Source organism: Salmo trutta, chromosome 36 (genome assembly GCF_901001165.1).
Source record: "Salmo trutta chromosome 36, fSalTru1.1, whole genome shotgun sequence".
NCBI lineage: Eukaryota > Metazoa > Chordata > Actinopteri > Salmoniformes > Salmonidae > Salmo > Salmo trutta.
In genome coordinates, this window is record NC_042992.1 from 37,730,981 (window position 1) to 37,746,652 (window position 15,672).

General features: G+C 42.0%; 1 protein-coding gene across 1 annotated transcript in view; it reads right to left on the minus strand.

Moving 5' to 3' along the window:
• Window positions 1-15,105, minus strand: part of LOC115176036 (dolichyl-diphosphooligosaccharide--protein glycosyltransferase subunit STT3B) — a 92,690-nt gene extending 77,585 nt beyond the window's left edge. The window contains exon 1 of the mRNA XM_029735768.1: window positions 14,586-15,105. Within this exon, the coding sequence (XP_029591628.1) occupies window positions 14,586-14,845 (260 nt within the window). The 5' untranslated portion in view covers window positions 14,846-15,105. The remainder of the gene's footprint in view (window positions 1-14,585) is intronic.
• Window positions 15,106-15,672: the final 567 nt, after the last annotated feature.

Genomic DNA, 15,672 nt, shown 5'->3' on the forward strand with positions numbered 1-15,672 from the left:
ATTGAGTTCGATGTGCTTTACAGGAAAAATAAAATGAATGAAAATAAAAGCTGAAATACTTAAACGTAAGAAAAAAAAAGAAGAAAACAAACACCCTAAAGGAAAAGCATAGCTAAAAATATGTTTTACGATCGCTTTTAAAGGGGGGGGTCCGACCACAGTGTCGGACCCCCCCTCAGGTTCTCTGGCAGGCTATTCCAGAGGCTGGGGGCATAACTAAAATGTTGCCTCTCCATCCTAGGCTTTGGGACAGTTAAAAGGCCAGTGCCAGAGGACCTGAGGGACCTACTGGGTACATAATTAAAAGCATGTCTGACATGTATTGGGAAGCACAACTGTGGATTGATTTAAATACCAATAGAAGACTTAAAATGAATTCTAAAAAAAACAGCCAGCCAGTGCAAAAACATTAAAACCAGTGTAATGTGTGTTCTCCATCTGGTTTCGGTCAGTACCCATGCTGCAACATTCTATATGTTTTGCAGTTCACCAATGGCTTCCAATCAAGTTATAGAAACATCAAGGATGATCAATGGAAGCAGGATGCGAGCTCAATTTCAAGTCTCATAGCAAAGGATCTGAATACTTATGTAAATAAGGTATTTGATTTTTTTTTTACGTGTAAAAAAACTGTTTTTGCTTTGTCATTATGGGATATTGCGTGTAGATTGAGGGAAAAACAATTTAATCCATTTTAGAATAAGGCTGTAATGTGACAAAATCTGGAAAAAGTCAAAGGGTCTGAATACACGGTCTGCCAGCTTGCTCTCTGAATATCATAATGGACCTGCAACTGACTTTCTCTACTTCCGCTCTGCCTTTCTGCAATTTCCCTTTAAATGTATTCGTTTCTTCACAAAGCCAAGGGGCTCAACTACGGCATCAGTGGTTGCCCTTAATTTGGTATTAAAGTGAACAAAATCAACACAAGAGGAAGGCAGAAGTGGTGGAGTATTGTTCATACACTCAATAAAACCTGTAGTAACTTCAGAGGTAAGATAGGTAATACTGAACGCATTATCATGAAACACTGCTATGGGCAACAAGATCGTAAAAAAAAAAGATAAAGCAACATCAGTAGGAGTGGCGTTACAGTCTGATGACAGCCATGTTTTGGTGAGAAACATGCAAGCAACTTTGCGCTCGGTAATGAGGTCATTCAAATGTTAAAAAAAAAAGTGGCATATTCAATGTGTGGGCCACTGCCTCTGGAGCATCTGCCTCAAGGTAACCAACGGAATAACAACTAAATGATTAACGTTACAACCACATTTCTGACCATCTCAAATCTATCAGAATGGTAGGCGATGACAGTGTATAAACTCACTAGAAGGCAGAGTTAAAGCCACTGCCTCTGGAGCATCTGCCTCAAGGTAACCAACGGAATAACAACTAAATGATTAACGTTACAACCACATTTCTGACCATCTCCAATCTATCAGAATGGTAGGCGATGACAGTGTATAAACTCACTAGAAGGCGGAGTTAAAGGAACATAAAAAATGTTTGTTATTGTGAGTAACCTAAATTTGTGTGAAAACTGTTTCAAAAGACGCATACGTTTCAGTCTTAACAAACTCACTTCACTCACACTAAAGATGGAGGCTCGCTTGGCTTGAAACCACACACACACACAAGCTGCCAACCCAAAGGGTCAGTCCATCCTATGGTTAGGATAGAAACCGTAGAGGGATCATTGCAGACACGGAGGATTATGAAACTTGATTAGCATTTGGAAAGCAAATAAATTCACATCTCAAAGACAAATGAAATTGAACTGGCTGAACATTCATTTTATTTATTCATTTCAGAAAATCTATTTGAGGCTGCGGAGAAAGGGGCAAAATAAAAATGGACATTATGTAGGCGTTTCTGCTTGTAAAGGAGATATCAAAACTAAGACCGTCTGAAAGATAGAACTGTTTAAAAATCAAAGAGATTTCAGCATGGTGAAACTAATTATGATAAATAAACAGAGAAAAATAGAACAAATATGTTTATTGAAAGCTCAAAGCTAGAACTTGCTGATTTGTGGCCATATTTGCGCGTACCCCAGGGGGTATGCTCAATGCCGTATGCCCCCCCTCCCTCGCCTGAGTAGCCTCATTTCAGTGCCAACAATAAAACCATCTAGTGTTCAGTGAAATAACACTAATGTCAAATACAGATAGCCTAGTCAAATAATTAACATCCAATCACATTAACTGTTACTCTCTCGCGGGAATTCCACTAATGGTCCGTATGTAGCCAAACGTAGCTGCTGCTCATGTTGGTATTTGTAGCCAAAAGTAGCTCCTGCCCATTCCGTTTGCTCGAAAACTGATAAATGGTTTTTAAAAAGGCCCGCATTCAGAGACACCTACTACCAGCAGTACTACACCAACTACCAGCAGTACTACACAAGTTCTGCTTCCACAAGCACATCCAATGCTAGCATCAGTAATTATACATCTGTTGTTAGCCCAACTAGCATGGACACTGACAGCTGGCTGAGGTCTTGGCTGATTTCTTTTGATTTTCCCATGTCAAGCAAGGAGGCACTGAGTTTGAAGGTAAGCCTTGAAATATATCCACAGGTACACCTCCAATTGACTCAAATGATGCCAATTTGCCTATCAGAAGCTTCTAAAGCCATGACATAATTTTCTGGAATTTTCCAAGCTGTTTAAAGGCACAGTCAACTTAGTGTATGTAAACTTCTGACACACTGGAATTGTGATACAGTGAAATAATCTGTCTGTAATCAATTGTTGGAAAAATTACTTGTGTCATGCACAAAGTAGATGTCCTAACCGACTTGCCAAATCCATAGTTTGTGGTTGAAAAATGAGTTTTAATGACGCCAACCTAAGTGTATGTAAACTTCAACTGTATGTATGTATGTATGTATGTATGTATGTATGTATGTATGTATGTATGTATGTATGTATGTATGTATGTATGTATGTATGTATGCATGCATGTATGTATGCATGCATGCATATATTATGTTTAGGGGAGGTTAATTAAGGAAGACATCCTCTTCTGCAAACCACTGGAAACCTGGACAACAGGAGAGGATATTTTTAAAAGTACTGGACAGCTTTGTGACATCAAATGGACTTGTGGTCAAGATGTGTTGGTATCTGTACTGATGGCGCAAAAGTCATGACAGGGAGACATAGTGGAGTGGTAACTCGAGCGGTTGCTCCCGACGCCACTTGGGTACACTGCAACATCCATCGAGAGGCTCTTGCTGCCAAGGAAATGCCTGACAGCTTGAAAGACGTTTTGGACACTACAGTGAAAATGGTTAACTTTGATAAAACAAGGTTCCTGAACTGTCGTGTATTTTCTGCACTATGCAATGATATGGGCAGCGACCATGTAACGCTTTTACAACATACAGAAGTGCGCTGGTTATCAAGGGGCAAAGTATTGACACATTTTTGGGAATTGAGAGACGAGCTTAAAGTTTTTACTGACCATCATTTTCACTTGTCTGACCGCTTTCATGATGACGAGTTTCTCACACGACTGGCCTATCTGGATGATGTTTTTTTCCCCCTCACCTGAATCTAAGATTACAGCTAATATGTCTGCATTAACAAGGACAATACACAGGTCTTTCCATCATTGTTTGATTTGTGTGCAAATGAACTCAAGCTTACGGACAACGTCAAATGTGATATAGCGAAGCACCTGAGTGAGTTGGGTGCGCAACTACGCAGGTACTTTCCTGAAACGGATAACAAACAGCTAGATTCGTTATCCCTTTCATGCCTGGCCTCCAGTCCACTTACCGATATCTGAACAAGAGAACCTCATCCAAATTGCAACAAGCGGTTCTGTGAAAAGTTAATTTAAATCAGAAGCCACTGCCAAATTTCTGGATTGGGCTGCGCTCAGAATATCCTGCCTTGGCAAATTGCGTGGATTCTCAGTCCTCACGAGCATGAAAACTAAATACCAGGCACAGACTGTGGAAAAAGATTTAAGACGAAGACTCTCCAATACAACATTGCAGTTATGTGCATCCTTTCAAGCACAACCTTCTTATTAACCTGTGGTGAGTTACTCACCATTTTTTGATGAACAAATAAGATTTTATATGTAAGATGGTTAAATAAATAGCAAAATGATTGATTATTATTATTTGTGCCCTGGTCCTATAAGAGCCGTCACTTCCCACGAGCCGGGTTGTGACAAACTCACTCAATCTTATGTTTAATAAATGTATTGTCTAGTGTGTGTGTGTGTGTGTGTGTGTTGCAGGCTTACAATGACGTCAAAAAAACAAACATTTAGAGCACGCTGACCCTGGTGCTAGAGGGGGTACACAAATGGAGGTTGAACATTTGAAGGGGTACAGGACAACAACAACAAAATGTTTGGGAACCACTGCTATAGAAGATCTGTGGCACTGACAGTCATTAGGAGCAAGTCACATTACACAACATTTACTTTCCGTTTACTTTTCAAAGGACAGGATGAGAAGAGAAAAATATGGCAGTTCAGGGCACTGATTAAACCTACACAATTGCAAACACCAAGAAAGCAGCTGGTGAAAATCAAAAAGGAGAAATACATTTTATACAGCAGTCTGAACTAACCTATTGTAAAATGTATTGAACAGCATTAAAAAAAAGTGATCATTGAGGGAAGGCTATTAAAATCAAACAAAACATTCAAATTGGATATTAAATCGCCCCTTATGGATTTGAGGGGCTCGTCTTCATTGTTAATTCGTTGCTAGCGATAATTGTTTTGCTCGGACTCCCATTTCCTTTCACCTCTGAAGTCTGGAAGGCGAATGTGAAGCACACTCCCACCTCCTGTTCCCATCCCCATCATCCTTTACCCACTGCCCTCCACCTTTCCTTCCAGCTGGATGTCCTATGAGGGCTGATGACCATCCTGGGTAACCATGTCCTTGAGTGTGTCAATGTTTTGTCAACCTGAAACAAAGACGTGACCTGAGAGCGACATTCTATAACGTCGTGGGTTGCAATGAAGCCATCTCTTTTCAATGCATTTGGGAATGAACCGGAACACACTACTTGAACACACTACTTGAACACACTACTTGAACAGTAGCGGCAGTAGGACTGAACACGAGGCAGTGGCAGAGCTAAAATGGGCAAGGCGCCTCTATAGCCGTGCCAAGAGGATACTGTGTGCATACAGACAGCAGAAACTGAGACGGTACCCATCTCCAGAGAACACAGTACATCAGCCCCCATAAAAAAATCTCCCTGCCTCTGCCGTACCTCGGGCGGCAGGACCAGATATGCCAAGCAGCCAGCTGGCCAATCAGCTTGTCACGGAACCAGCCAAAGGGCCTACCAACAACCCGAGAGAATCAGTGAGCTAAATCTGCTAGAAAAATCCACCAGTCACTAGGGCGGAATCCAGATTTTCATACGGTCATACCATTTCTGTACCATACCAGGGTATATGGTATTACTAGAAGTGCACACGAGGGACGCTATTTCAAAGAAACAGTGCATTTGGAACGTATTCAGACCCCTTGACTTCTTCCCCATTGTTATGTTACAGCCTTATTCTAAAATAGATGGAATTGCCCGCCCTCCCCCTCAATCTACACACAATACCCCAGAATGACAAGAAAAATAAATGTTATGCAAATGTATTAAATAAGTACTCAGACCCTTTAGTCAGTACTTTATCGAAGCACCTTTGGCAGTGATTACAGCCAAGTTTTCTTGGGTGCGACACTACTAGCTGGGACCTTATATAGACAGGTTTGTGCCTTTCCAAATCATGTCCAAACAATTGAATTTGCCACAGGTGGACTCCAATCAAGTGGTAGAAACATCAAGGCTGATCAATGGAAACAGGATGCGTCAGAGCTCAATTTCTGGTCTCATAGCAAAGAGTCTGAATACTGTACGTAAATAAAAAAGCTCTTAAATTTTTCTGAAATTTGCTAGAATTTCTAAAAACCTGTTTTCACTTCATCATTATAGAGTATTGTGTATAGATTGATGAGGAAAAATAATTGAATCCATCTTACAATAAGGCTGTAGCATAAAATGTGGAAAAGGGGAAGGGGTCTGTATACTTTCCAAATGCACTGAATAATAGAACTGTAACAAAAAAAAAGTGGAGGTGGGACAAAATGGCGCTGTAGAGAACTTTCAGCGAGCTCCCGTGGCATTCGTTAATTTCTATTTATATTCATTTTCTTGCTTGATAAAGTGGTAGAATTTGCTCAAATAAGTTACCCTACAACGAGTCTGGACGGCTATTTCTCAAATTTCCAACAGCAGAACTACTAAGAACTCGACCAAAACCACCACCCCTGTAGATGTTCAGGAGGAGCTAACTAACGTTAGCAAAGCTAACATCATTGCGGATCCAGGCACAATGGACCTGGTGATTCAAAGGATGACAGATAACTAGGGATGCACAATATATCGGTATCGGCCGACATTAGATAAAAATGCCTAGGTTAACGCTGATGTTAAAAACTGAGGTCAAAGATACTGTGCATACCTATATAAAATGTAGGTACATGATGTAATGACGCCACGTAAAATTTTGCGCTAAACGTGCAACACAGCATTCCTAACCTAGCCCACACAATGTCTGCTGTGTGGATCGAGCAGTCAAAAGTCAAGCAGTCATTTGAAAGGGTAAGAAAATTTCAGCGAGACAATTCAAAAGGCAAAATCCATTAAAGCCAAGATAATGGACTTCATTGCCCTTGACAAGCAACCGTTCTGTCGTGAGTGATGTTGGCTTTCGCCGACTGGTCGAGCAACTGTACACACTACCAAGTGCGCCATTTTTTGAGATGTTGCCCTACCGGAGTTACACAGTAATAGCGTCACTGGTATTAGCTTCACGACATACATACTACGGAACACCGTTTGGGTCTCTGCGTGTCAAAAGATATAGTAGCACTGTCAATGCTATACAAACAAATTCTGCAAACAAGCAAACCCCGGACACGAACGATGCGTTTACAATACCGCGTTGGTAATAAAGCATCACTTGTTCGACTGCAACTTCTGGGGTAGCTAGCTTTAGCTTGATACCTAGCTAGCACCAATACAACCAGCCTGAAAACAATGACCAGTAGAAACTGCAGTCATTTTCATTATTCTTAGCAATGATTTAGGAATCCTTGTGAGAAAGTATCAGCTAGGTTACCACTTGTTTGCCTAGTGAAATTTAACTTCAGTTCATGAAAATAAATGGCTAGCTAGCTACTTAACCCTGTTGCCCAAAGCTAACGTTATAAACAGCCAGCTAGCGTTATCTGGCCAGTGAGGATCGATCGGACTGGGTTGTGAAGCTAGCCACAATAAGGATTAGGCACAGTAGTGGAATTTGCGGTTGCCTTCAAAATAAAAGTATGTAATTGACTGATGCAAATAGTAGAATTGCCACACTTATATTGAAGGCTAACCGCAAATTCCACTATTGTGGCTAGCTTCACATAGATGGGTCCAACCACCATTATTCAAATAATAACTGTCTTATAAATTAGGGTTATTTTAGATGACACCTAGCTATATAGTTAGACTTCAATGTTTGACACGCAAAGCCTCAAATAGAATTAGAACAAAGCCAAAAAACATTTAGCTGTTAGCATGGCAAGTTTTATTCTGAGGCTTAAAATCAAAGCAAAAGATGTTGTGGATGGAATTGCAGTATTTAGATGTAACTTGGTAACTTTTGACAGACTGGTTTAGTCTGGACAAACAAAAAAAATAAATGGTTGCTTAGCAATATTTGCATAATCTTTGTGATTGAAAGATAACCCTCACAGCTATCAAACCAGGATCAACTCCTCAAGCTCATTAATGATAGAAATGTTCATATTTGAAGATGGCAGGAAGGCCAATCACTTTGCAATGACAAGGAGTGGAATGATAGCTAAAGATACTGGTACTTAGGCTAGAATGTCTTTGCTGTAACCAAGAAGCTTGACATCTAGCCACTAAGCTAGCAAGTTAGCAAACCAAATGCAAAGCTATAGCCCTGAGCTGGATATCATTTGACACATCTTAGATTTTTTATAGTTATAAGCAGTGCCGTTTTTTTAACCCCGCCCCCAAAACGGTATTGAAAATCACACCGTCGGTATTTCGAAGAGAAACCATGGGCTAATCTTCACAATAATCCTTGCATTCAGTCCTTCGATTACTTGCAGTTACGCTACCTTAAAACTCAAACAGCAGTCTAAGGCCTTCCACTAGCAAGTTTGTAAGAAGTTACAGAATAGTTGTAGGCTAATATGGAAATAGATGAAAGACGGAAACAAAACACACTTAAGCGCTCAGCTATTTTAACTTCTCAGCCAAAATAGATTAAAGAGTTGATCTTATTAAAAGCAGTTCTACTCCAACTAGGCAACCCCATCGGCCTTGCAAGAAATTCAATATTAATCTTATAACTTTGGAAAATAACTCCCACTAGATTCCCTGCCCAATGGAGGAAAAAAGTACAAATTAAAAAGATATGCCAATTAGTTTTTTGGACAATTGATTTTCTTTGACCCCTCCACTACCTCCTCCAGCCTGGTTGAATGGCTGTAGACTACTTTTTTTCTCTCTGCTTCCTTCCCCCTCGCTCCATGAAGGCGCGCTCTCCCACAGCGAAACTGCTGACTTTTGTCAGTGAGTGAAGGTGCCCTTCTGCCCCCACCGACCGATGGCTGTCAGAACTTCTAGCACAATCCGGCCTCCGCCCATCAAGTCCATCCCCAGAGAGAGGGGCAATATCCCGGATAACCGCAAACGCAGTTGACACTTTTATTTTGAAGCTGTTGTGGCTGTCAAATCCACTGCTAGGTTAATTTTTCAGCACTGCGCGAATACTAACCATCCTCTCAGGGAGCAACGTGAGAATGAAATCGTATCACCTGGCAACGAGGGACTTTTTTTTGTACATCAGCAGATTAGGTCCCTTAGATTCTGACCATCATTCATGCCCTAGATTCTTGCAGTTTCTCTTCACTGGGATGTAAGGCCAAAGCGAGGTGGAGGCGAAAGTTGAAGCATAACATTGACAAGCCAGGCGTGCCCTCACACTACCAAAACTAAGCAATCATTCTGAGAGGATCTCACCCAGGGCGGCATATCGGCCAGGACCTGATCTTAATTTATAGACTAATCAGAAGAGATTCCATATCAAAATGATACCATGCCAGGTTGGAGAGGATTGGCCCATTGTCCATTTGACACAACATTAGAACGTAGGCCTCAGAGCCAGAACCTTGGTCGACTGCTGTTGAATAATTAATGAAGTCAGACACATCCAACCTTTAAAGATAGTTTTTTTTAAGCAAGCAATGAAAACGTGCATTGTATAGATTGTTTTGCTGAAGCACCCCGCGCATCTAGCAATGAGCTGCTCAAGCATCAAAAAAGGACAGATGTAGAACATTTAAATAGACAAAGTTAGCAAAACAATTGCTTATAATCAAATGTATTTATAAAGCCATTTTTACATCAGCAGATGTCACAAAGTGCTGTACAGAAACCCAGCCTAATCATTAGCAAACACTCCAGCTATTAGGTAAAGTGTATCTACATAAAAATACAAATCTGAAAATGACTGTAGGCCTATTTAAAATGGTTTTGGAAGCAATTTAACATTTTCATTATGGTCTTCAACCACAACCGTCAGCTACACTGTTACTCAATTACGTCACCTGTGGGTAGGAAGACTATACAGAGAGAGCGCGGGAGAAAAAAAACTGACGGGGGAGCACAGCAATTGTGAGCCGTTTAAAATGGCAGTTAAAAGTCCAGCAAGTGTGTGTAGTCAGAGGGAGAAGATGTAAAAGAAAAACAAGCCTGGGGATTTCTTGGCAGAATACTACCATACATGTTTCGCAAGCGATATGTTTTATCCCGTTGCACTGGTTCAGTAAAAATAAAAACAGCAAGAGGCTTACTCAATGAGACAGAAGTTGAGGTAGAAATCAACAAAACGGGAATGCATGTGCTTTGTAGTGGGTTGCCAGATTCCGCAGTGTATATGTGAATGGAATAACCCCAAAACAAACAATTGTTTATATGCCAGCAGAGCATTTTGTGTTCCCCGATGGCTCCCCTGAGCTCTAAGCTCCTTCCTGCCAGCTCAGCTCCTACGCGTGCGGCCACAACCGCACACGTCAGCCATAACTCCTCACCCACCACCCCTGCCCCCTGGGCACATGGGAAATGGAAGTTCATCATGAGCTTAGCATCAAGGGTCATGATTGAAGACAATAGGAGAATAAAGTGGTGTATTTGGTCATTACCTCTGGATTGGGTGTGATATGAATGTGGTTATGCCTGGGACTGGAGTCTAACGGAAGCCAGAACAGCATCTTTGGCATTGAAAAATGTGCTTCAAAGAAACACAGTGATCTCACAAAGCTGCCTGTCTTCATCTACAGGAGTGTCGATACAAGCCCAACACAAGGTTCCTTTTTACATGTCAATTCAATGATCATCAGGATAAATCTGTGATTTTTATTCGATGCGTCACTTCCAACAGGGTGGGTAGATTGATCCAATGCGAAGAACACGAAGGATTCTGAAGCGGTAAAGATTCTTTCAACATGAGTACTCACTATCCAGAGTATTGTTTAAATGACGCTTTTGTTCGTTTTGGTTAATTACCCATTTCTTGAGGTACATGCAATTCTGGCCTCATTTGATGGATGTAGGCTAAACGCAACTGAAGAGCCACAGCTCTGGTAGGCCCAAATTCATTGCTGGGCATCAAATCAAGCCTTCTGCCCTGTGCTCCAAACAATGCATTATAGGGACTCCGAAAATTTGTTTTTACAAAGTTTGCCACCCACTGCAGTTAATCGGGCACTGCATATTTCAGTGTCTGTTGGACAGATGGCTGCGGCGGAGATGCTGCAGGGAATAAACGTTGGTTTTGGGATACTCTTCAGCCAAGCCTCTATTAGGGGACATCTATTAGAATTAGATCCTTACCAGATAACGCATTAGAGTAACTGTTCAGTGAGTTGCACTCGCCCTGCTTCAAGCGATTTGCTTTGATACATGTTCAAGATACATGTTCGATGGGGGGGGGGGGGGGGGGGGACATTGATGACTAAGCCAATAATGAGATCAAATAGCTTGACGAAACAACTCCATTTGGCATACTGTCTGCTGCCGAAGGGGACCTTGAAAACAGGTTCTCGTAGACAGCTCAGAGGCCATTAAATGTGCATGATACATTTGTATAAAGAAAACCTTGTGCGTTAGGCTATGTCATATAAGAAATACATGAGCATTGGGATGCATCTTTATTTATGAATGATGATGCAATAGGGTATAACTAAACACCTTCGAAGGAGTGATTTAGAAGACATCTGAATAGAAAAGTAGCATTGTTGATGGCCTTTATTGCATATTTCAAAGAGAAAGGTAGATAGAAGGGTGATCTAAAGGCTACTCTTTGTAATACCAATTATCCCTGATGACTTCTGCCGCTCTCACTGCAGCTGGCCTATACACCAACATGAGAAGCTAGAGAGTTCAGCAAGCATTGCTTCAGTTTAATCCACCTATGAGATCTTCATTCTGGAGGACAATGAAAGGGTATAGCAGTGGCCTAAGGCCCGAGTGAGTCACCCGTATAACCTGGGCTCATCTGTCCTGGCAGAAGAGAGATTGCCGCCTATTGTTTTACCGATCAATAAAGGGTTAGCCGAATCAACTTAAGTCTCAGATCGCAGAGAGATGGACATGGTTGCCTGGCAAAGAATCCACCAGGCTCTCTTTCTTTCTCTCCCCCCCCCCCCCTCACCTTGAGCAAAGCGGCAGTTTGCAAGATCAAAAGGTGATTGAGATGCACAGCGAGCGTGAATCTAGGGCTCAGGCTCCAAGCTCCAGCCTTGGCGAGGAGACGAACCTATGGCACCATCGAGGTGGGTTTGTTGGTGTGCGTGTTTGGCCACAGATGAAACCCAGCGCTTAAACCTTTCCTGAACATCCAGCTCATTATCTCTGATGGAAACTCTTCCTTCTCATTGCTCCTCTGACAGAATAGGCCCTGTTTTCTGAATCCCCAGGGGTGGGATAACAGGAGGATAGACTGATTCCAAGTTCCCTACATGTGCACTGTCTGAATAGAATCAGAGATGTTACCGCAGAGTTGGGAGGAAATCAACCCTGTGAGTGATATTGAACGGCTCCATCAGAAGCCTGGCAAATGTTGGACAAAGTGAGAGAAATGTGGGAGGCAAGAGGTGTCATTTCCCCAAAAAGGGTGTGTAGGCCATCGCTTGCACTTCCAACCTTGTGGTTTGAGTTTCAGTAAGCTCAATGACGCGCTTGCAATTCCCTCAGTCAGTCAATGCAGCATCTTGACAAATGAGATGAGCTGTACTGGTTTAAATGATCCAAGGGATGCTTTGGCAGGTGCAATCAATAAAAACATTTGACACAAGCTTCTAGACGAAACATGACACTGATTGACGTAGCCTGGTGTTTGAAACAGGTAGCCTATGGCCCAGATAAGGCAAATAGAATTGACTATACTATATTATAACTGGGTCTTAGAGAGCAGGGCTGAAGATAACATTGTCATGCCACTCACTATTCCATCACAAACAATGTTTGCATAGTTCAATATTAGCTTGGCATACTGCTGATAAATCCAACCTCGCATTCCGTTCTCACTGTCGAGTAAAATGTTCTTGATTTAATTGATCACAAGCATTTGGATGCTAAAAGAGAACACATAACTAGGCTCAACACAAACTTGATGTCATGAAAGAGAATTGACTTGAGGAAAGCTCTGAATGAACCCTCTCAGAATAGCAAGAGCGTTACAAAAATCTGCGGCTTCAAATAAGACGCATCCGGAAGAGCTTGATAGATGGGTTAACCGTCCTCAGGTTACCTAGTAAACCACACTGCTAGCTAACCATTTACCTTATAGAGAGGCTGGGGAACCATGTGACCACCCAAGGTCGTCCGTTAGGCAGCATATCAGACATATGCCAAAACAATGCAATTCTGTCGCAAATGGCACCCTTGGGTGTCATTTGGGGCTTACCACAATTCTGCATTGAGTCTCCTTGCAATTTTGCTGAGGAAGTCCTCTGGAGCTCTACTTGAAGGTACTTTATACAGACAACACACATAGGTCTAGGCAAAGCCTGGTACTTAGTGTGGGAGAGGAATAATGGTAGTTGTGTGAAAAGTGCAACATTAGCCCAGGGTCTACCAATTATCCTTGCTTGTTAACATAGCATGCAGGCAAATACCCATAGGCTCCAAGTCATTGTCCTAACATTAGCTAGCATTGGCTTGCAAAACTACCTCCAACTTCCTTCATACTGGACACAGACAAAAATGGTATCCACAAGTGTATCTGACTCTGGGGAAGTAGATACAGGGCTCATTGCCAAAATCCCTTTAAAAGAGGAATGCACACTAACACTGCCTAGGCAGAGTAACATGCACTTTATCTAAGGTAAAGCTTTCATTCAGATGTTTCACTTCAGTAGGGGCATTATGGCACCTTGTGCAATCATGTACACTACTAACCAATACTTAATGGTGCCACTACAGTAACAACAGTCTTGAGTGTTGGCTAATAGCCCACATGAAATAAAAGCACAATCAGCTGTGATTTGAGAATGGGACACTGCAATGCTGATCAAAAAATAAATAAATAAATAAATGAATGGCAGGGCAGGCAGCCGTTTGGACAGATAGACAATAGCAGAATAATCCCGAGTACAGTGTGTAGAGATGCCAAGAATAAACCGAGGGGAGACACCCCCTGGCTTCCGGGTTTTAATCTTGCTGTCATAAAGTGTCACGTTAACTTGATTTGTATTATAAATTGGCAGTGCCCACATATTCAAGCTGGCCAGTGGCCATATATTCATGTTAGGAGGCCAATAAAATTGTAAAGAGCTGTACTTGCATGTCTATGCTAAAGTATCGATAATTACCACAACCGTCGGATGTTTTTGAGGCTATAAATAAAACTCTAAAACCTGAGACGCAGATCAACATAGTTGGCAATGTTGTACCCAAAGTGAGAAGTGGCACTGACTGTCCTCTTGGAGCCACGATAACCTCGACTTTGACTAGGATACCCAACTTTGACGAGTGAATAAAGTAAATGAGTGACAAGAAATATAAAAGTTCTAGGCCTATTCCTCACGAGGAAATGTCCAAGGTGTTCTGACTTCAGGACATTGCTTGCCTAGCTAATTTAGCTGGCTAACAATCTGTCAGCCTATTCACAATACTGAGAAAATTGTTGATTTGCAGGTTGTCCTGTGCTACCTATATAAACGTCAGCTAGTTCGCTATTAGCCAGCTCATCATTTTTCAAAAACCGTCCGGGGAATGCAGGGAAAGTTTTGCAACCGGGAAGTTGTGCGCCATGAAAGTTGGCTACAAAAACTGCATTATGCGGTCAGGGAGACAGATCACGAGATATTACCATACAGTCAATGAAGCTAGGCACCAACCCATCTAGAACAGCAGCAAACATGACTCCGCTTCTGGCCAGCAATCCTATTGACTAACGCAACAAACGTTAGCTTTGGCTCGCTAGCTAATACTGTAGTTCGCTAATTAGCTAACGTTACTTACCATGGATCGAACTCGTGGATGATGCTCTCGAACCGGATCACTGCAAAAAGTCTAGAACTGAAGCCTGCCAACCAGGCCAGAAAAAGAATAGTAAACGAGAGTAAGGACTGCCACCCCGCTGGCTGTGCCAGTCCGCCAGAGAGGCCTCCTTTGCCCCCTCCTCCACCCACGGCGTTGGGTCGGCTGTTACCATGCAGCGATCCCCCGGCATTCGGAGACGCTTTGTGCTTGCCGTCCGTGGCTGTGTGCTGCTCCGCCATATTCTGCGTGGTTTGCGGCGTCGGTCGCGTTTGAAAGAGTAGTGAGCACCCTCCTGCCACGCTCCACTATCTCCCACTATCTCCCGCTATTCCCGCTATTTTTTATTTTTTTTGACGTGGTTTTATCTCCTTATCTTCACTGTGTCCACCGGCTTTTTATTCACATTCGTCAGTGACAACCACCATTACATCGCACACGCTCTTGTGAAACGTAATCAGATGGGAGGGAATGGGCGGGACAGTAGAAAATCTCGACAGCCTCTCACAGAACGACAGGTACAACAAGGCGGAGCCAAAGACCGCTGAGCGGTTGGATATTCAAAACCAATCCCGCGCAAGTACGATGATGACAGACCGATTTGATTACCAATGGAATATCAGAACCTACACAAGAACGTTGAAAACCGTGGAAATGGTTTCAATTTCACAATACACACAATACATACAAATCTAAAGTCAGAGCGGCATAGACTAAAATACGATAGAATAGAACACAGTATATACATATGAGATGAGTAATGCATAATATGTAAAAATTATTAAAGTGACTTGTGTTCCATTATTAAAGTGGCCAGTGATTTCAAGTCACTGGCCATGTGTTCTCATCACTATCTGTCCCCCAGCAAAGACAAAAGTACACTATACATCATTGTGTAACTTAGGAATACAGTGCATTCGGAAAGTATTCAGACCCCTTGACTTTTTCCAAGTTTTGTTACGTTCCAGCCTTATTCTAAAATTGATTGAATAGTTTTTTTTCCTCATCAATCTACACACCATAATGACAAAGCAAAAACAGGTTTTTAGACATTTTTGCAAATATATTA